At 49.8% G+C, this 22,557-nt stretch overlaps 1 protein-coding gene across 2 annotated transcripts; it reads left to right on the plus strand.

The window, feature by feature from the left end:
- LOC8061277 lies at window positions 1,791–21,762 on the plus strand. Of its 2 annotated transcripts, none has more exons than XM_021447395.1 (6): window positions 1,791–2,094; window positions 2,363–2,521; window positions 2,880–3,005; window positions 3,450–3,629; window positions 3,847–4,011; window positions 11,741–12,182. In XM_021447395.1, exons 1-6 carry the CDS (start codon window positions 1,864–1,866, stop codon window positions 12,032–12,034), a joined length of 1,155 nt encoding a protein of 384 aa, XP_021303070.1. In that variant the 5' UTR covers window positions 1,791–1,863; the 3' UTR covers window positions 12,035–12,182. The 2 variants fall into 2 exon arrangements, with proteins under 2 accessions (XP_021303070.1, XP_002439555.1); XM_002439510.2 differs by lacking the exon at window positions 11,741–12,182 and adding an exon at window positions 21,057–21,762 and having other exon boundaries at window positions 1,796–2,094.

Below are 22,557 nucleotides of genomic sequence, written 5' to 3' on the forward strand. Positions count from 1 at the left end.
ACTAGATACATGATGAATTATAAACAAAATAACTATTTATCATTTCAATGTAGAGAGAACTTAAGCATTCCCCAAGGGATGGCGACCGGGCCAGATCGACGCGCGCTGTCACCTCAGCCGAGTTGAGAGAGAGAGAGGAAAGATTGACGACGCTAGAGAAAGGCTCATGGCGGCCATTGTTGGTGCCAGGTCGCGCTGCTCCATAGTCGGCGCCGGAGCTAGGGAGAAGAGGGCGGCGACGTCGCGGGGAAGGGCAGGCTCACGGAGACGCATCGACGTCTCAAGCGGGAGGCGCAAGGTTTTTTTAGAAGAATCGGAAAGGAGAATAAGAAGGTAGAGTATACATTTGGTGGGCTGGCTTTGGAGTCAAAGCCACTCTACACCGGTGGAAGCAGAGGGAAAGCTGATGGAAACGAAGGAGGAGCGATAGAAGCTGCTTTTAGCAAAATCAGCTTTGACTAATCTGGACCATTCATTGAAAGATAGGATGGCCACGAGATTTTTCGAGCGACATGGATGCTGCTCCATATATCTATATATATTGAACTTAATCACGAGATCAATAGCGTGATCATTTATTTTGTCACAAGGAGCATTTTTGCATTTTAAGTGAGAATTAATTACGGAAGTATCTTTTCTTGGTAGAGATCAAGAGATGGATGATCATGTTTTGTTGCATATATATGGTAGGTATAAACATATATTCAGAACTTATTTGTAGTATATGAGACATGTCTTTATTATGCCTTATTATGCATGAATGTATTCTGGATTATATTTTTGGTCATATACACTTGCATGAGAGAAAAACTAACCGTGGCAACGCACAGACACTATACTAGGTAGAATTAGAATAAGTTTAATAAAAACAAAAGTTTAAATTTTTGGCCTTTATTATATAACATAGTATAGTATAGTATAGTATAGTATAGTATAGTATAGTATAGTAATACAATATAATATAATATAATATAATACAATACATAATATAATACAATATAATATAATACAATATAATTTAATATAATATAATATAATATAATATAATATAATATAATATAATATAATATAATATAATATAATATAATATAATATAATATAATATAATATAATATAATATAATATAATATAATATAATATAATATAATATAATATAATATAATATAATATAATATAATATAATATAATATAATATAATATAATATAATATAATATAATATAATATAATATAATATAATATAATATAATATAATATAATATAATATAATATAATATAATATAATATAATATAATATAATATAATATAATATAATATAATATAATATAATATAATATAATATAATATAATACAATACAATAGGCATAGATATATAAATATATATATGCGGAACATATCTGGTGAAAACCACAACCTTTATGAAACCCATGCAAACTACGACAAAAATCGTGTAATTTACCAAAAAAATTACACATGTATATGATATGATGATACACAACCTTGTAAAAGTATCTTGTCTAAAATCGAATTCGTTTCTGAGATATAAAAATAACAAATTTCAAGCCAAAAAGTTGTCCACAGGATTTGTTAGAAATTTGTCATTTTTATATCTCATAAACGAATTCGAGTTTGGACAAGATATTTTAAGTTTGTGTATCATCATATTATCTTTATGTGTGTTTTTTTTGTGAATATAGACAATTTTTTGTCATAGTTTGTACGGGTTTTTATAAAGTTTTGGCTAGATACGTTTCCTAATATCAAACTACATTTTATCGGTCTTGGTTGATATCCTTCCATCTGATCCGTTTTTATCCCCAGTCTGGTGCCGGAGCTCACCGCGCCTCGCCGCCGGGACGTCACACATGGCCTGCCGCCGGAAGCCTCAGCCCCAGCCTCAGCCGACGCCCTCGTTCGAGCACCACTACCCGCCGTTCGTGGGCCCCGCCTCACCCGACTCCCTCGCCAAGCAGGCCATGCGCGCCTCCGCCGCGCACCGTGATGCCTCCTCCCTCGCCTCCGCCTACTCGTCCTCAGCCTCGCTGGCGTCCTCTCTCCGGAGCCACCACGAGCCCTCTGTGTCCACACAGTCCCCGGTATGCCTCGCCGTGCCTCTCTCTCGCTTATTACATCTCTGCGGTTTCGCCTCTAGATGCATCGGGGTCGGATCTGGCCCGGTCAGGGACCACCGCAACGAAGGGGATCCTCGTAATTCTTGGTTGTTAGTTCGGTCAGGCGAGGGATCATTTCGAGTATTGGCGTAGTAACCATTACGATTATCGATTTCTGCTGAACTGTGTTGCTCAATCTCCCCAGTTCGTGCTCGTTCTCTCAAGAACTGATGGTATTAGTCCTGGTGTATAGGATTGTTCAGGCTATGAATACACGTCCATGAAGAGCCTGAACGAGGCCAAGTACGGATTCTGGGGCACACTTGCGCGGAAGGCAAAGTCGTTTCTTGACGAGGACTGCTCCCCGGAGCAGTACAAATCGCCAAGAGACGATGTGCAAGTTGATGTCCAGGTGAGATCTGCAACCCTCCTGCCATTATCTTCTTCCTCAATTGAACTCTTGAGGTGCTAAATTTGAGTTAATTAAACTCCTTGTATGTAACTGAAACCACTTAATATCTGTATACTGATAGATAGATAGAAAAGTACATTACGAGCTTTTATTTTCTGCTTGAAGCTTGAGACTGGTGTGACTCATCATCTTTGTTTTTGTCCTATCACTATGGTGAATAACTGTCATCTTGTAGATAGAATTATGGCCCACTCTGTAAATCTTTACCACTGACTCACTGCAAGTGCCATCAACATTATGCTTAGTTCAATTTGAAATGTTCTCATGCGGAACATTGATATTTTTCATGACGCTGCAGCTTCCACATTCAAAACAATTGTCAGGAGAGACATGGAAACCTGAGACACCTCCATCTCAGAAAAGATCTGAGTCTATAACCTCCTCCCTTACCCATATTGGAGGCACAATAAAAAACGCACTTGAAGTAAGTTACTGATAAGTTCTTTTTCTTTTTACTCAAGGACTGGATCTTTTAGTATCAGTCCTACGTTTCACTTTCAATGTTGTTCTGTGCTGAATTGGTAAATGTCGTGCATTTAGTATAAATATGTAAACAGAAATTCCTTTCCTCCTGCTTTAAGCTAGAAAAAATTTGAAGCATTCACCATGTTGATCCATATTCTACTACAGCAAGTTGCACCAAACATTTTGTTTTGTTAACGCATGCTATCTTCGTTGAGAGTTGGAAAAAAAGATATACATATCTTTACAATGTTGTGCTATTTTTGACTTCTTGATGATATACAATTGATATATCCTTTGGTTATATCAGATCTCTTTGTTTTTTTGATTGGGTACAACTTGGATGCACACAACACACACACTCCACTCACACCACAACTCATGACATATATGGTATTTTTGTCAGGAAGGTCGGACCATTGTAGAGAATAAAACGGCCGACATTATTCAGGAGACGCGTAAACTGAACATAAGAAGAAAAGGAGCTGGTTTGAATACACAAGGAGAAGCTGGCCACAAAATTCTGCAAAGACACCTTCCTCAAAATCCACTTGACCATGAAACTCAGTTGAAGGCATCTCGCGACGTAAGGTGGCAAACATGTGTCACTAGATATGTTGCTTCAGTGCTCCATTTTGCATTTTTGAATCCACAGTATGAAACAATGTCAAATTTATTTTGATTGGCTGGGATAAGGAACACCTATTTTTGTTTTTCTTTCCTCAATAATAGTGACGCTTTGGCTATCTTTTTGCCATCTTGTAAGGTATGATTGAACTAATATCTCCATATATCTCATACAGGTTGCAAATGCCATGGCTGCAAAAGCAAAGTTGCTGTTGCGGGAGCTGAAAACTTTGAAGGCAGATTTAGCTTTTGCAAAGGAACGCTGTGCTCAGCTTGAAGAAGAGAATAAAATGTTGCGTGAGAGTTATGACAAGGGTGACAATCCAGAAGATGATGATCTGGTAAGTATATATTTTCTTTGAAAAAACAAGGTACTAAAAATATCCTTCATAGTATTGATGGTGCAATTATCTCCATAATTTTCTTTTGGCAACTATATCCACATTCAGGTTCTGTTGGAGTAGTCTACCTATTTCTTGACAATGTTGTCAAGTTTTTTTAGTGTATATTCATTGGAAGTTACATCAAAACTGAGCGTGAATTACTGAATGCCTTGAGTTGACAAGTTAGCATTAGTTACATGCTCAGCTTAGTCTTTATCTTGTAAGGTGCTGGTGGAATTCTCTGGCTATTTCTCGGGCATATTTGCTAGTCATAGACAAAGCAAGATAGCCGAGGTAGTTTGTCCGGTGCAGAACGCAGCTTTGGTGCACACACGGATCAACTCGGAGGTCATATGCGATGTAATTGAGTTGCCAATGCTCAAGAAAGAAATTAATTACTCTATTTTGGTTGGGCATTAGAAACAATGCTGTCACGTACTCACGTGATGCGCACAAGGCAAGGTTCAGATATGCACAGCTTTCGTAAGCAAATAGTTTCCGATTTGGACTGTACAACAAATGCATGTCGTGCTTACTGAGGAGCCAAAGATGGAAAGAAAACTTATGGAAGTACTATTGCCGACCTGCACTGTCACAGTACAGTCAGCAGCACTGTGCCAGTGGGGCATCCCCTTAGCTCTGTTACAACCTGTTACGGCGTCGAGCTTTGCTGCGCAGGAAGTTGGAAGGAGAGAAGGGAGCTCGCGTGCGTGGGTTTTGGCGGCGAGTAGGCGCCATGGTAGGAAGCTGGCAGCAGGGGCTGGGCGCCCAAGGGAGATGTAGATCTCAATCCCAGGCTAATCTTTATTCATGAATATAGTTTGCCCTTTATAGGCATTACACGACTCAGCCAATACTATGGCTAACAAGACTCCTTAAATCAAGGACTCCTAACCAAACTCCTAACAAACCAATCTAACAGATCTTGACTCAAACTAGGAATCATCTGGACTCAGCCTAGGACTCATCTGGACTCAGCCACGAGGCCTCCTCTTGTATGTCTGACCGACCATAACATCACTCCCTCCCTCAGGAAACAGCTCGTCCGCGAGCTGAAATCAGGGATAAGCCTCCCAGAAGCTGTCCACTGGCTCCCAGGTCGCCTCAGATGCAGGAAGGCCCGTCCACTGTACCTGAACATGCCAGGAACCGCGCTGGAGGCGAGAACGAAGAACGCGCTCAGGCTGGAGTAGTGGCCGCCCATGCTGAAGTGGTGGAAGAGGCGGTGTTGCTGACGGAGGAGTGCTGATGAAGGGCTTGAGAACGCCGACATGGAACACATCATGAATGCACGCATTGTCAGGAAGCTGTAGCCGATACGCCACTTGACCAATGCGCTCCAAGATCTGAAAAGGACCAGCAAATTTGGGCCCAAGCTTCTTGCGGGCAGCCGGCACCAAGGACTGAGTTGAGCGATTGAGCAGACGCAAGAGAACCCAGTCCCCCACCGCAAACTCCAGGGCACGGTGATGGGCGTCGTAGTGCTTGCGGGCGTACTGCTGGGCCTGGAGTAGTCTGTCCCTGACCTTGGCGAGGAACTCATCACGACGGGCCAGCATGGCATCAAGGTCTTCAGTAGCAGCCGTCCCCCGGTCATATGGCAGCAAGGACGGGGGTGGCCGCCCATAAACCACCTGGAACGGCGTCGCACGTAGAGCGTAGTGGAACGAGGAGTTGTAGCAGAACTCTGCCCATGGCAACCAATCCACCCAGTCACGAGGGCGATCGCCAGTCGTGCAACGAAGGTACATGGTGATGATCTTGTTAACCACCTCCGACTGGCTGTCGGTTTGGGGATGGAAGGCGGAGCTCATGTGCAACTTGACCCCAGCCAGCCGGAACAGGTCACGCCAAAAGTGGCCTGTCAAGACAGGATCGTGATCGCTCACGATCAACTCCGGAATGCTGTGCAAACGAACGATGTCAGTGAAGAACGCACGGGCAACGGAGGCGGCCGTGTAAGGATTCCCCAACGGAATGAAGTGGGCATACTTGGAGAACCTGTCAACCACAGTAAGTAGCACACTCTTACCATGCACCTTGGGCAGCGCCTCAATGAAGTCCATTGAGATATCAGCCCACACCCTTGATGGAACCGGCAAAGGCTGAAGTAGGCCGGCGGGGTGCAGAGCTTCCGTCTTGTTGCGCTGACAAGTAACACATGTACGGATGAAGTCCCGCACGACACGCCGATCATGCTCCACGGCGAAGTCTGTGTGGAGGCGCTGCAGTGTCTTCTGGATGCCTTCATGACCAACCGTGTGATTCAACTGCAGGAGGTCAGGAAGCACCGCGGACGACTCGGGCACGTACACCCGTCCGTCCCGTAAAACCAATCCATCGCGTACCGTCCATGCTGCACCGTGGTCGCCATTGGTGACAGCATCACGGAAGGCACACTGGGCTGCGTCGCTGTTGAACTCGTGGCGCAGCTCGTTGTAGAGGTCGAATGCCGGCAGGGATAAAGCGACCAGCGACGCATCAGCGCTGGTCAAGGCCTCCAGCAAAGGAACATCGCCATCCCGCCGTGAGAGGGCGTCTGCAACCGTGTTAGCACGGCCGGGCTGGAACTCCACCCTGAAATCAAAGCCGAGAAGCTTGGAGACCCACTGAGTTTGTGGAATTGTCGACAGGCGCTGGTCCAGCATATATTTCAGCGCGTAGTGATCCGTGCGCATGACAAAGGCGCGACCCTAGAGGTAGGGCCGCCAATGACGCACGGCGTGAACGAGCCCAATTAGCTCACGCTCGTACGCCGCCACCTTGAGATGCCGGGCTGCGAACGGCCGGCTGTAGAACGCCAGCGGCCCTGCCCCTTGATGCAGCACAGCGCCAAAGCCAGAGCCGGACGCGTCACAGTCCACCATGAACTCCTTGCTGAAGTCTGGTAGGTGAAGAACAGGCGCACTGGACAGGGCACCCTTGAGGGCATCAAACGCTGCTGCTGCCTCTGCTGACCACTGGAACGCGTTCTTCCGCAGGAGCTGCGTGAGGGGGGCTGCAATGGCGCCAAAGTCCTGGATAAAGCGGCGGTAATAGCCGGCCAAACCCAGGAAACCCCGCAGGCCACGGGCGGAACGTGGCTGAGGCCAAGACTGTACCGCTTCCACCTTGGAGACATCCATGGAGACGCCCGCCTCTGAGATCACATGGCCGAGGTAGTGGACTGCCCTTGTAGCGAACGCGCACTTGGCGCGCTTAAGATGGAGGTGGTGCGCATGCAGAACGTCGAGGACGGCGCGTAGGTGCTGCATATGTTCAGTCCATGAGCCGCTGTAGATTAGTATGTCGTCGAAGAAGACAAGGACGCAGTGACGCAGGAAGGCCTTGAGGATGGAGTTCATTAGTGCCAGGAACGTAGAAGGAGCATTAGATAGACCGAACGGCATGACCAAAAACTCAAAGTGGCCATGGTGCGTCCGGAATGCTGTCTTGTGCACATCGTCGGGGTGAATGCGGACTTGATGATACCCGGAGTGAAGGTCCAGCTTTGTAAAATAGCGGGCACCATGGAGCTCGTCAAGCAGCTCCTCGACAACCGGTATGGGAAACTTATCCTTCACGGTGACAGCATTGAGCGCCGATAGTCGACGCAAAACCTCCATTTGTTGTTCTGTTTCTTGACCAGCAACACCGGGGCTGAGAACGGCGATGTGCTTGGCTGGATCAAACCGTGCTGTAGCATGTCCTCACACTGCACCTCAAGTTCATCCTTTTGGATTTGAGGATACCTGTAGGGACGAACAGCCACCGGCTCGGCTGTGGGCTTGAGATGAATGCGGTGATCACAATCACGAGGCGGGGGCAGACCTGCTGGAGCGGCGAAAACGTCGCTGTAGGTGTCGAGGAGGCGCTCCAACAGGTCTTGCTCAGAACATGTGTTGGTGAAGAAACTGGTGGCCAGCAGAGGGTCGGCTGCTGGGCTGGTGGCGTACCTGACGCGTCCACACCCACCCAAACAACGCGACGACCACTTAGGTTGAAGGCCATGCTGCGCGTCGCAAAGTCACACAAGATGGGCCCTAGGGTACGCAGCCAAGCGACCCCCAGGATGATGTCGCAACCCTGCACCGGTATGGAGAACATGATGAGGCGGAAGGACTCCTTGCCAATCTGAATAAGGATGTTGCGGGCCAGTCCCTGGCATGCCACGCGCTCGCCGTTGGCCACAACGACATGCGCACCCTGACTGTCGAAGAGGCGCAGGCCCGCACGGCGCGCAGCATGAACGCTGATGAAGTTGTGTGTGGACCCGACCACACTCCCATAGAGGAGAGGCTGAAGCTGAGCCGCGATAGCACAGTGAAGGAGGTCGACACCACGCGGTACCGGCTCATTGTGATTTTTTTAACCCTTTTTTTAAACTATTTTCAATTTTGACACTGATTTTTTTTTATTTTTAAAACTAACCCCTTTGGCCGCGCCATACGCCATGGCGTGGCACTTTAACACTACTGTGCCATGCATGGCGGCACGGCAGAGCTGCTGACGTGGCACGCTACCGGTCGTGCATGGCGCACGTGGCGGGTCTTGTCGCGCCACAGGTCACGGTGCGTCAGTGCCGTGCCACAGGTCACGGCGCGTCAGTGCCGTGCCACAGGTCACGACGCGGCAGTGCCGCACGCAAGAGCGCGCCTGCTGCTAGCTTTTGTGCGTGTTAGGGTGTGTATAGGTTGATCGTCACGTTTTGTGTGCAAACAACTTTGATTTGATTTATAGAAAATATATGTGATATTTCTAACTTTAGATAGATTTATACCAAAACTAGAATTAAATATCTATTTAATGATACTAATTTTGTATTAAAATTATTAATATTTTTAATATATATTTAGTCAAAGTTATTTCAAGAAGCGAAAACGACAGATATTTAAGAACGAAGTGACTAGCAGCAACACAGCACAGTAGGTGCAGCAGCAGCACAGGACGGCGGCACGCGGGTCGGCAGCAGCAGCACAGTACTCCCTTCCCCTCGTTCCAAAATAACTGTCGTTTGCGCTTTCTGAAAAACAATTTTGACAAAATATATATTAAAAAATATTAATATTTATGGTACATAATTGGTATCATTAGAAAGATCTTTGAATCTAGTTTTTTAATAAATTTATTTAGAAATATAAATATTGCACGAATTTTATACAAATCAAATCAAACTTATGACACGGAAACTAAATTAGGACTCAGAGTAGGTGCAGCACATGTAGCACAGAGCCACATGCAGTGAAAGCAATGAATATTGTGCGGTGGTTTATAGAAATAAGACCAACCGAGATCTTCTCATATCTCTAATCAAGCAGGGCTGGCCGGCTACCATACCAGGCACATGCCCCTACCATATACACGCACAGCACATATATATACAATCTAACACACCCCCGCAGTCACAGCGTCGAGTCGTCGGACGTTGAGACTGGACCGAAACTCCGTGAAGACAGAAGTGGGCAAGCCTTTGGTGATGTTAGAGTTATTAGTCCCTATTTACTGTTTCCTATTCCCTAGGCTTGACTGGTCCCTTGGGGCGTCGCCTCCAGGCTGACCAGGCCCTTTGGGCTCTCTTGTATTCCCTATAAATATGTAACCCCTACTGTAATCCCATTATGAAGTGCATTACTTTTGCCTATTGGCAGTCTATCATGGTATCAGCTTAAATTCGTCTTGGGCCTCTCCCCACCAGCCCAACCCCCTGCTTCCGCACCCCTTTTCCCACGCGCTTGCCCTTCGACGCACGCGCCCGGATTTTCCGAGTCCGCGCGTTTCGTCGTCCGTGCCCGCGCGCTCGACGTCCGCGCCCGCGCGCCCGATACCCGCGCGTCCGACGTCCGCGCCCGCGCTCGCGCGTCCGACGTCCGTGCCCGCGCCTCCGACGTCCGGGCCCGCGCCTCCGGCGTTCGCGCCCACGCCGCACTTCCCTAGCGCCGATGGCCCCCGCGGGTGCGCCCCCCTCCGGCGGCTCCAGCGCTCCCTCTCCGGAGTTTCTGCGGCCTCCGCCGCGATGCAGCTCCGTGACGAGGCTCTCGCCGCCGCCAAGACCCTGGAAGAAGAGGCTTCCTCCCTACGTCAGTCCAATGTCGAACGCAGCCAACGGCTCCAGGAGGACGCCGATCTCCTAAAGTCTGCAGCCGCCGCGCAGGACCGTGTCCGCGCCGCCGCTGTCGCTCTCGACCAGGAACGTGCGCAGGCCGCCGTTCTGGAGCAGCAGGCCGCGACACTTCGCGCGCGTCTTCACCCCGACTCTGGCCTGCGTGACGACGACGACACTCTACCTGATGGCGATGATCTGTCCGGCTCTTTTGAAGCCGCGGCCATCGCTCGGCTGCACAGCCAAGCTGCCGCAGTTCAGAATATCAAGCACTTGATCCCCATCGCTCTTGATCTGCAGTCCTCCAACTATTCCAAGTGGCGTGGCCATGTTCTCCTCGTCCTCGGCAGCTTCGAACTGAAGGATCACGTCCTCAGTGATGCTGTCCACCTCGCCGATCCAGCCTGGTCGCGCATGGACTGCGTGGTGGTCTCATGGCTCTTCAACACCATCTCCGCCGACCTCCTGGACATCATCCACGAGTGCGACGGCGTCACTGCTCGGACGGCCTGGCTCGGGATTGAACAGCAGTTTCTGAACAACCGTGAGTCCCGTGCCATGCTGCTCGACGCCGAGTTTCGCACCTTATCCCAAGGCGCTCTCTCCATCGACGACTACTGTGATGAAGGGCATGACCGATGCTCTTGCCGACCTCGGCGAGCCCGTCACCGACCGCACTCTTGTGCTGAACATCCTGCGCGGGCTGAACGAGCGCTTCCAGTTCATGGCGCAGCTCATCACTCGCCAGCGGCCGTTCCCCTCCTTCGCCGACGTTCGTGCCGACCTCCGCCTGGCCGAGCTCAACATGGTGTCTCCCTCGGCGCCCCCTTCAGCTCTCGTCGCCTCTGCGACCACCAGGCAGTCTGCGCCTCTGTTCTCTTCAGCGCCTTCTTCCCCACGCCCCCCGCCGGCTGCGGGGGGGGGCCTTCGTCTGGCAGCCACAACGGTCGTGGCCGGCGTCGCCGTGGTGGTCGCAGCCAAGGTGGACCGCCCAGTGGCCCAACCGGAGGTCTACAATGGCCTTCAATTTTCAATCCATGGACTGGGTCCATCCACATGTGGCCTGGTTCCAACGGGGGCCCTCGCGGTCCACCGCCTCGCCCTGGTCCGCCTCCTCAGCAGGCTCTGGTGGCTGGTGCTGCTCCTCAGCAGGCTTTGGTGGCTGCTGCTGCTCCTCAGCAGGCTTTGGTGGCTGCTGCTGCTCCCGGTGCGTACTATCCCGCTGCACCAGCAGCCTACTACCAGGCGCCTCCTGCCTGGTCTCCATGGGATCCCCAGGCCCTCGCCAGCGCCTTCAGCACGGTCTCCCTCAGTCCGCCACCAAGTCCCTCGGACTGGGTCATCGACTCCGGGGCCAGCTCCCACATTACTTCAAACACCGGTATGGTTACCATGTCTTCTTCCTCCTCCTTCCCTTCAGCCATTGTTGTGGGCAATGGAGCCACTTTACCGGTCATTGGCACTGGCTACTCCACCCTCCCTGGCCCCTTTCATCTTAATAATGTTGTTGTTGCTCCTGACATTATTAAAAATCTTCTTTCTGTTAGACAATTCACCACTGACAATTTAGTTTCCATTGAGTTTGACCCTTTTGGTGTTTCTGTGAAGGATCTCCATACTAGGAACGTCCTCCTTCGAAGTAACAGCTCGGGGCCCCTCTACACCCTGCAGCTCCCGTCATCGTCCTTCGGCCCTTGTGCTCTTGTGGCGACTCCCTCCCCGGCTATTTGGCATCGTCGCCTCGGCCACCCCGGCAAAGCTGCGTCCAGAGCCTTGCTCAGTCCTCCACCATTTGCAACAAGCCTGCTGACGACTCCATATGCCATGCTTGCCAGCTTGGACGTCACATTCGATTGCCTTTTTCTAGTTCTATGTCAAGAGCAACCAAAAATTTTGATTTAATCCATTGTGATCTGTGGACATCCCCAGTCATCAGTGTATCTGGATTTAAATATTATTTAGTCATTGTTGATGATTGCTCCCATTTTCTTTGGACATTTCCTCTTCGATTGAAATCTGATACTTTTTCTACTCTGTCCAATTTTTTCGCTTATGTGCTCACTCAGTTTGGGTGCCACATCAAGGCTGTACAATGTGACAATGACCGTGAGTTTGACAACTCCGCGTCTCGTGCTTTCTTTCTTGCTAAAGGTGTTTCCCTCCGCATGTCATGTCCCTACACCTCACAGCAGAACGGCAAAGCGGAACGCATGCTTCGCACCGCCAACAACACCACTCGCACTCTTCTGTTCCAAGCATCCATGCCCCCCTCATATTGGGCTGATGCTCTTGCCACAACCACCCTCCTCATCAATCGCCTCCCCACCAAAACTTTGAACTTGAGCACTCCTTTCTTTGCCCTTCACGGCACTCTTCCTTCCTACCATGACCTCCGAATTTTCGGATGTTCCTGCTATCCCAACCTCACTGCTACCACTCCTCACAAGCTTGCCCCACGCTCCACCTTGTGTGCTTTCATCGGCTACTCTCCGGACCATAAGGGCTACCGGTGCCTTGATCTCACCACCAATCGTGTCATCATCTCTCGCCACGTTGTCTTCGATGAAACAACGTTTCCCTTCTCCCGCAGTTGGCCCTCCTCTCCCACAACCGAGCTCGATTTTCTAACTGACGATGATCTCTTGCCAGATTCCATCTTACCTGCAGGTATTTCCAGGATTGCAGGCCCTCTGCCACCACCAGGACCTCCATCAGGCTTCACTTTGCCCAGGCCGGCCCCTGTGCCAGCCTCCCTGGTGCCAGCCCCTGAGTCCCTGCCTGCAGCCCCGGCGTCGGCATCCACGGCGCCCTCTGTACAAGTGCATGTGGCCCCTGTACCTGCACCAGCGCCTCCTGTACAGGCGCCCACTGTGCCTCATGTGCAGGCGCCCGCACCCACTGTCCAGGCGCCCCCTGCACCCCTTGTACAGCAGCCTCAGGCGCCTGTCCCTCTGCCGGCACCACCGATGTTCAACAAGCCGCCTGTCGTTCATGTTTACAGCCGGCGTGCTCCTGCACCCAGCCCGCCGACCGAGCCCCTTTCTGGTGGGGCTTCTCCTCCACCTCCTGCCCCGCCTCGACGCTCCGGCATCGTTCCATCACCACCGCGCTACATCAAGAGCGGCCCTCAACTTCCAACCGGTGCTGTTCCCATCCCAACCGTCGCCAACTCCCATGGCATGGCGACCCGTGGGAAGATTGGGTTCAGGCAGCATCGCTTCGGTCTGCACACCGAGGTTCTGTCCCCGCTGCCGCAGTCCTGTCACTGCTCTCTCGGACAACCACACTTGGGACCTCGTCCCTCGCCCTGCCAACGCCAATGTGGTCACCGGAAAATGGATTTTTAAGCACAAATTCCATGCTGATGGTTCTCTGGACAGATATAAGGCCCGCTGGGTCCTTCGTGGGTTCACTCAACGCCCCGGAGTTGATTATGATGAAACTTTCAGCCCCGTCGTCAAGCCTGCTACAGTCCGCAGGGATTCACTGAAGCCAAGTCTGACACCTCCCTTTTTCTCAACCAGCGAGGTACTGAGACAGTCTACCTTCTTCTATATGTGGATGATATCGTTCTTACAGCATCCTCCCAGTAGCTCCTACTCCGGGTCATCGCTGCACTCAAACAAGAATTTGCTATGAAAGATCTCGGTCCTCTGCACCATTTCCTTGGCGTAGCAGTTCAGCGCAGCAGCAATACTCTATTTCTTTCACAGCGTCAGTACATCTTGGACATTCTTGCTCGCCATGGCATGACCGGCTGCAAACCGTGCTCCACCCCTGTTGACACCTGTGCAAAGATCTCTGCTGCTGCTGGTCCTGCTCTCACTGATCCTACAGCATATCGCAGTCTTGTGGGCGCTCTTCAATATCTGACTTTTACCCGGCCTGACATCGCCTACGCTGTCCAACAAGTCTGCATGTACATGCATGATCCCAGGGATGCCCATCTTGTTGCTGCAAAACGGATCCTGCGCTATCTTCAGGGAACTCTTGACTTTGGTCTTGCCATTCCCCGCTCTGCTCCAACTCAACTCATCGTCTACACCGACGCCGACTGGGCTGGCTGCCCTGACACTCGCCGCTCCACCTCCGGCTACGCTGTCTTCCTCGGGGGCAGCCTCATCTCTTGGTCATCCAAGCGCCAACCCACTGTTTCACGGTCGAGCGCCGAGGCCGAATACCGTGCTGTTGCTAACGGTGTTGCTGAGGCCTCATGGCTGCGGCAACTCCTCCAGGAGCTACATCACCCGCTGGTCTCTGCCTCCCTCGTCTACTGCGACAATGTTAGCGCCGTCTACCTCTCCACCAACCCCGTCCAACACCAACGCACCAAGCATGTGGAGATCGACCTCCACTTCGTTCGGGAACGAGTCGCCATTGGAGCTGTTCGTGTTCTTCATGTCCCCACATCACAATTCGCCGATGTCTTCACCAAGGGACTTCCCTCCTCGGTCTTCATGGATTTTCGCTCCAGCCTGAACGTCTGTCCTAACGACGCTCCGGCTGCACGGGGGGGGGGGGGGGGGGGTGTTAGAGTTATTAGTCCCTATTTACTGTTTCCTATTCCCTAGGCTTGACTGGTCCCTTGGGGCGTCGCCTCCAGGCTGACCAGGCCCTTTGGGCTCTCTTGTATTCCCTATAAATATGTAACCCCTACTGTAATCCCATTATGAAGTGCATTACTTTTGCCTATTGGCAGTCTATCAGGTGAAGATGTCAGCGAACTGTGATGTCGTCGGGACGTGGAGAACACGAACTGCTCCAAGGGCCACTCGTTCTCGAACGAAGTGAAGATCAATCTCAATGTGTTTGGTACGTTGATGCTGAACGGGGTTAGCAGACATGTATACAGTGCTGATGTTATCACAGTAAACCAAGGTGGCTTGACCCAAAGGTGTGTGAAGCTCTGCAAGCAGCTGACGCAGCCAGGATGCTTTAGCCACAACATTGGCGACAGCGCGATACTCCGCCTCGGCACTGGAACGGGAGACAGTATTCTGACGCTTGGAAGACTAGGAAACCAAATTGTCACTAAGAAGAACTGCGTAGCCTGAGGTAGACTTGCGAGTGTCAGGACATCCGGCCCAATCCGCATCAGAGTAGACCACTAGCTCAGTCTGACTAGAAGCACGCAAATGAAGACCCAAGTCAAGAGTGCCACGAACATAACGAAGGATCCGCTTGAGGGCTGCAAGATGAGGCTCGCGCGGATCATGCATGTGAAGACACACCTGCTGAACTGCATATGCGATATCCGTAGGATCTGAAATAGGGTCACCAGCAGACAACTTCAGATTGAGATCTACTGGAGTGGAACAAGGCTTACAAGCAGCCATCCCAGCGCGACACGCCGTTCCGCGTCGTCTACGGCCGGGATCCCCCGACCATCCGATCATACGAGCCGGGCGAATCCAGGGTCCCAGCTGTAGCTCGCAGCATGGAGGAGCGGGCAGAGTTCCTTGACGACGTTCGGTACAGGCTCGAGCAGGCGCAGGCGGTCCACAAGCGGTACTACGACGCGGGTCATCGGCCGGTGGCTTATTAGGTCGGTGACTGGGCGCTCCTGCGTCTTCGTCATCGCGCTCCAGCATCCATGTCACAACAGTCCTCAGGGAAGCTCAAGCCTCGGTTCTACGGGCCTTATCAGGTCGTGGAACTGATCAACGATGTGGCCGTGCGCCTCGCCCTTCCCCCTGGTGCTCGCCTACATGACGTGTTTCATGTGGGGATTCTCAAGAAGTTTCAAGGCACGCCACTCAATGCAGCACCGCCCTTGCCACCTATCCACTATGGCGCGGTTGCCCTGGAGCCCGAACGCGCCGTGCGCTACAGACTCGCCCGTGGCGTTCGTCAGGTCTTGGTTCAGTGGAAAGGTCAGTCTGCCGCCGCCTCCACCTGGGAAGATGTTGAAGCTTTTGCCGCCAAGCATCCTCACTTCCAGCTCGAGGACGAGCTGAGTCTCGGCGGGGAGGGAGATGTCATGTGGGGAAAGACGTACACCAGGCGCCACCGTGCCCGCGATGTGCGTCGGGCCGCAGAGCGCGTTGCACGGGCGCGCCAGGAGGCTGCCGCGCAAGGCCAGGCCGCGATCAGTGGCTAGAGGATCGGCAGGAATAGATTGTGTCCAGATATTTCTAGTTTGTTTCCAGAAACCTTGTTTCCTACTTTTAGTTTCTAGATTTCAGGAGCAGTGGGCCAGGAGGCAGCCGCCAATGGCCTTATATTCTGTAACCCAAACATTGCGTGGTTAAGCAAGATCAATTATTCCAATCTCTCTTTCTCCCTAACGCTCTCAAGCACGAGCCGCCGTGAGGGGCATAACCTCCGCGATCGGAAGACACGACACGAGACTACGAACTACGTAGTCAAGGGCCGGCTACCCTAGATCACCAGGCCCTTGACACTCACCAAGTCTCTTGGGTGGGTCAAGTTCTAGGAGCTTCGCGCTAGAATTGGGATGGCTCAAATTTCCGAGAAGGCGCCACACAAGACTTGGGGGAGAATGAAAGCATAAGTCTTGTGCTTATCTATCTTGGATACTTATCTAGAGTAGTTGGTGGTTGTGTCAGCTTTTATCTTTATTCTTATCTTGCTTTAGCATCTACTTTAGCATCTCTAGAATATGTTGTAATCCTTTCTTAAGGACCAAGTATGCTACAATATATGTCTGGCAACCTACCATGGTTTGTGGCAACGCTAATGAATGGAAAATCTAGCCCCAAACCTAGGATTTGTCTCCAATAGATTAGGTAAAGACACAAAGGACAAATTAGTGGAATCAGGGGTCATGAAAAGAAGCAGAACCACTTAGATGATATACCTGGGCGAGGAGGTAGGGGAGAGCTAGAAGCTTGGCTCCTATGTGCTGAGGTAGTAAGGTGACAAAACAAGGCAAGTCCTCTTGCTCAACGACATGCACCGATCAAGGATTATGAGGAGGGGAACCACTATGGTTTTGCTTCTTGCAGTCGTCCTTATCATGGCCAAGTTTGCCACAATAGCCCCCCGCCTACCGATGTGGTCGCCAGAACCGAAGTTCATTGAACCTCGCTCACACTCCTTGCCTGAAAATGTTAGAGTATGTCAGGGGCATATTGGGTTAATTAGAGATAAGAGTCGCTTGCTTAGGGGTCAAGTAAGCCTTGCTTGGTATTGAGTTGCATGCACCGACTAATTCAACCCAAAAGCTTAAGCTGATGAGGAGAGGTGGGCAATTCACTTATATCCCAACACTCCCCCTCACGTGGAGGCCCTTAGGCCTCAAACGTGGAATAGGAGCGAGTAACAATTATTTTATTTTAATTGCGCTAACCAGGATTCGAACTTGAGACCTCTGGCTTTGATACCATATTGAGTTGCATGCACCGACCAATTCAACCCAAAAGCTTAAGTTGATGGGGAGAGGTGGGCAATTCACTTATATCCCAACACTTGGGAGTCAAGTAAACCTCTCTATATAAGGAGAGGAGAGCGGAGATGTATCAATCTAATCAAGCAAGAATTGAGAAGGAAAACCCTTCCCTCTTGCTAGGCCGTGGGCAAAGGCCCCATGGCCAGTCCTCTCTTGCCCTCACAGCCCTAGCCCATGAACTGTGCCAACGAGTACTGTAGCGCCGTGGGTACTGTAGAATGGCAGCCTCCGGCGCTCCCCTCAACTCTCTTTCTCAATCCCAATTGCCGCATAACAATCTATCAGAGATGCTAGGTTACGATGTGCTGCTGCCGGTCACTTCCTCACCGATGATGCCAGATCAGTTGACTGCGGCCATCACCGATCTCGCCCATTTCGTGGCCGACATCCAGTCCTACCTTGGCATACTGCCGCTGCAACCGGCCAGCTAGCCACAACACAATCGGTCGTGGCCTCTCTGCCACTGGTTTTCCCATATCGGATGGCCGATTACGGGACAACGACGTTTTCGTTCTAGGTGCGCAGACGACCGCCTCGGTTCCCATCCACCAGCTGCAGATGTCGCCTTCTCCTTCGCCGGTTCTGTCTTATGCTGTGGCATTGACGATGGGGCAGTTGTACACCATGGTGATCGCCCCGGTGACCATGACGACAGTTGCCCCAGAGCCCACCACCGGCACCATTGTCCATGGTGGGCCGAGCCTCCAACACCCATTCAATGATGGGATCTTCTATAGGGGCGTCGGCGTCCGGCAGATCCAAGACATAGGCAAGAAAGCAGATCGAGCAGCCAACAGGGAAGATGGTTACCCATCAGGAGTCGGCGGTGGTGCGGCTGCAAGCTGCTGTGTGCGGCCTCCTAGCGCATCGGCGGGTGCGGATGATGCGCAATCTGCAGCTGATTCAGCCCTGCACCCCATCGCAGCTCCTCCAAGTTGCTCTTTGCTGCGGGGAGGACCTCGATCTTGTCCGCTGCGTCAGAGATCTTGGGCATGCAGTTGCCCCCATGCTGGTGGCGAACTCTGTTTTCAGCGGCGGTAGGAGAGGCACTCCCCTCCTTGTCGTTCTCCATTGAAAGCCCTCCACTCTCTTCTCTGCGATGCAGACCAGCAGCCATGCGGCGGGCAGAAGGCATGGGGTCACCGACGGGAGTGCACTGCTTAGCGCTTCCACATTCCGCCACCGGCCACCACGAGGGTGTCTTCACTGGTCTCTGTTGCGACCACTTCCAAGTGGCTGTACACATGAACCCCTTTCGTCCAAATGGTGTCCATGGGATCCAGGAGGCTGTACGCGTGCAGGTCTGGCGTGCGAACAATGTCCACCTTATGTTCAGGAGTCAAAGGTTGAGAATAATAAAATAAGCCGAGATGTAAAAGGCTTGTTTTTAGGTGTTAGGTTTTTATCGAGTCAAGTCATCGTTATAAGTTGGTTAGATTGCAACTCGAGGACGAGCTGCATGTCCAGGTGGGGTGTAGTGTTAGAGTATGTCAGGGGCATATTGGGTTAATTAGAGATAAGAGTCACTTGCTTAGGGGTGGAGTAAGCCTTGCTTCGGAGTCAAGTAAACCTCTCTATATAAGGAGAGGAGATGTATCAATCTAATCAAGCAAGAATTAAGATGGAAAACCCTTCCCTCTTGCTCGGCCGTGGGTAAAGGCCCTGCGGCCGGCCTCCTCTCGCCCTCGCAGCCCTAGTCGCTGCCACAACATTCAGTGTGAACAGTACCCGTCAGTACTGTGAACAGTACCCGTGGGTACTGTAGCACGCCAGCAGCCACTGCTTACCATCTCACCACTCTAAATCCCAACAGCCACATAACAGAATATGTCTCCTTGGATCGCAGCTTAGGCATCGTCTCAAGCGAATGGCATAGATGATCAGTCAGCAATGCTTCTCTAACGGGCTCAAACTTAGGAAGAAGTCGAGAGAGGAACTCGTGAAGACCAAGACCAAAATTCCTAAACAATTTTATAGCACTACCAGCGATCCAAACAAGAGGTATATTGCTGCATCGTTGTACACTACAGACTGCAAATCGAGAATGACAATCTCCTATTCCCATAAGAACATGGGATTTAGCAGCGTAGAACAGACCGTTGGCTGGTGCTTGGTGACTTCAATTTGATTTATCAAGCGGCGGGCAAAAATAGTTCAAACCTCAGCAAGAGACTCGTGGGCTCATTCAAAGTGGTGTTAGATGACCGATGGCTCAAAGGCAGAAATAATTCAAACCTCAACGAGAGACTGATGGGCTCATTCAAAGTGGTGTTAGATGACCTACAGCTCAAAGAAATTTGCCTGAATGGACAACAATTTACATGGTCAAATGAGCAAGATAGCCCAACCATGACAAGGATCTACACACCTGATTGAGAGCTTTTTTTATTTCCCACTTCACTCCTTGCCTTCCCTAATGTTTGACCACACACCCATATTCCTGCAAGGAGAGATGCAAAGAGAAACAGCAAACATCTTTTGGTCATCGCTTTGACACAACCATGAAACACCTTCACTTTGCTCGCATGATAAAGGCTATCAAGCGGTGGAAGTAGAAAAAATTAGGGACATGTCACTAAAACTTGCAATGGTAAAAGAACGATTACTTCATGTGGAGACTGCACAGGAGGATAGGTCTCTCACCCACGAAGAAGTAAGCTTACTCAAGTGCCTGAAAGCACATGCTCCCTAGGCCTGGCACTCATTGAAAAATCAAGAAACAGATGATGACCAGCATCTGACAGTATTAAATTGGCCAACAGTCTGCATGCCGAAGGACTTGGGAGATCTTGGGGTGATAGATCTTGACAAATTTAGCAGAGCCCTGTGGCTACAAAGGATTTGGCAAGAGTGGACGGTGGACGATAAACCTTGGGCCGGCACTGAGGTCCCTATAATAATGTGGATTGCCTCCTTTTGAACCCCTCCACCACTATACTCATCGGAAATGGGAACAAGGCAAAATAATTTGGCACCATAGCTGGCTGGATAGAGAGGCCCCAAGGAACCTTACCCCCCATCTCTTCCAACTTATCAGAAGGAAAACAGAATGATATATCAGGATTCAGGAAATTACGAACAATACCTGGATCAGAGCATTGAGGGGAAAGATCACTACAGCAACACAAGTTGAAGAGTTCATCTCCCTATAGATTTGCTTACAGAACATTCTACAACCAGCGGTCGAGGATAAAATCACCTGGAAATGGTCAACTGTTGGACCCTACACTACTAAGTAAACACACAGTATATACATCTAATACTAGTTTGTTAGGTGAACAAGTAGGCCTGGCTTGCTAAGCTCACTGGAAATTATGGTGGTGCATAGCATTGGTTTTGTGAATACTAACCCGACATGATACTGAGGTTCTCTGAAATTGTTTTTGGAATGTGATAATTTTAAGAGTAGTTCTTTTGTGAAGTTTACTTACTCCATTGTATGTCTAGCTGAATTAACAAGTGCTGCGTGTACTTGCTACTGGTTTGGCCACTTATCATTCATTTCTTTTGCAGATCCGCCTCCAGTTGGAAACACTACTAGCTGAGAAGGCACGGCTTGCGCATGAGAACTCAGTATATGCACGAGAAAACAGATTCCTGCGAGAAATAGTTGAGTATCACCAGCTCACTATGCAGGATGTCATATATGTTGACGAAGGCATCGAAGAGGTCACCGAGGTGTACCCTACACAAGTACTACCTCGCACTGTGAGTCTCGCAGCCACTCCAGCTACACCAAAAACTGCTCCAATAACGTCAACATCCGTCGGTGTACCAGAATCTTGTCCTGTCGTACAAGCTTCTCCAAATATGCTTTTGCGGTCATCTCTGAGCAATAGAGCAAAGCTCCCGCTTCCAACCTTCACAGAAGAGTAAGGTGGTTGCCTGGTTGTGACGGGAACACATATTTTTACACTGCCACTGTGCAATGTAACCAAGGATCGGTTGCCATGCCTGTGCGCTGTCGCGACTGAGGTGTGGCCAAATGCTAAGGAATGTGTTCATGCTTCGGATGCTTGCACTTTCTGTGTAACTTGTACGAGTTAATGTTACTGTTACTGTTTGGCCTCTGCAGTTCTATACTGCTGTGTCAGTGCCAAATGTTACTTCCTTTGCTGCCCAGTTAGGATAACTGATTTGCACGAAAAATAGCCTTGCGTACTTCAGTACATGCTCTTGCGTACTTCAGTACATGCTTTGCTCTTTCTTCAGAGATTCTACCCATCATGTGTCCTCAAAAAATTTTGTAAAGAATTAAACATGCTTCTTTTTTCTTAGAAAAAAGGTGAACAGTGAGACGAAAGATTTAGCCTAAAAAAATCCCAACGACTCTGTTGACTGCTCGTCATCTAATTCTTGGTTAGTTGAATTCTAAATTAAGTCTTTTGCGATGCAAATGAGCGGGGAGAGGTGAAGACATTAACCGCCTCACCGAATCCAATATAAGTCTGACATTACATGAACAAACAGTTATAGGAATTAATTTGTTGTCAACTACCACTTTTGTGCTAAAAAGGATGAAAGTCGAACGATTCCAAGTTTGACCAGTTAATATCACATTTGTATTTTTAAGGCTTACTATGAAAATATCTTCGATGATCAATTCAGTGATACTTATTATATATTATAAATATTATTAGTGTTATAAATAATTAGTCAAACTTAGGATTGTATGGTTTTTGGAGAGAGATTTGCGGTGTTAATTTACCTAAAGCGAGTGTCATCCAGTTGACCAACTCAATTTAAGCAAACCAACTTGGTGATCCTTGGGAGATGCCATCCACATCTCCACTACATCATGATCATGATTGAGTATCATACCACAATAGCCGTCATATATCAAGATCACATCTCACAATAGAGTACATAAATCAGCGAAAAACATATATTACAAGTCTTGTTGAATTAACAATTTGATTGTACAACATAAGTGAAGACATTAATGAGTGAGTGTAGGCGTACTACTATCGTGGAGTAGTTGCCGCGGCAAGCATCATTGTTCATCGGGCGCCGC

This window comes from Sorghum bicolor, chromosome 9 (assembly GCF_000003195.3).
Source record: "Sorghum bicolor cultivar BTx623 chromosome 9, Sorghum_bicolor_NCBIv3, whole genome shotgun sequence".
Taxonomy (NCBI): domain Eukaryota; kingdom Viridiplantae; phylum Streptophyta; class Magnoliopsida; order Poales; family Poaceae; genus Sorghum; species Sorghum bicolor.

Coding starts and splice junctions, on each gene's coding strand:
- LOC8061277 (XM_002439510.2), top strand. CDS start 1,864: ATGGCCTGCCGCCGGAAGCCTCAGCCCCAGCCTCAGCCGACGCCCTCG. Junction 2,522..2,879: donor ATGTGCAAGTTGATGTCCAG/GTGAGATCTGCA, acceptor ATGACGCTGCAG/CTTCCACATTCAAAACAATT. Junction 4,012..21,056: donor ATCCAGAAGATGATGATCTG/GTAAGTATATAT, acceptor TTTCTTTTGCAG/ATCCGCCTCCAGTTGGAAAC.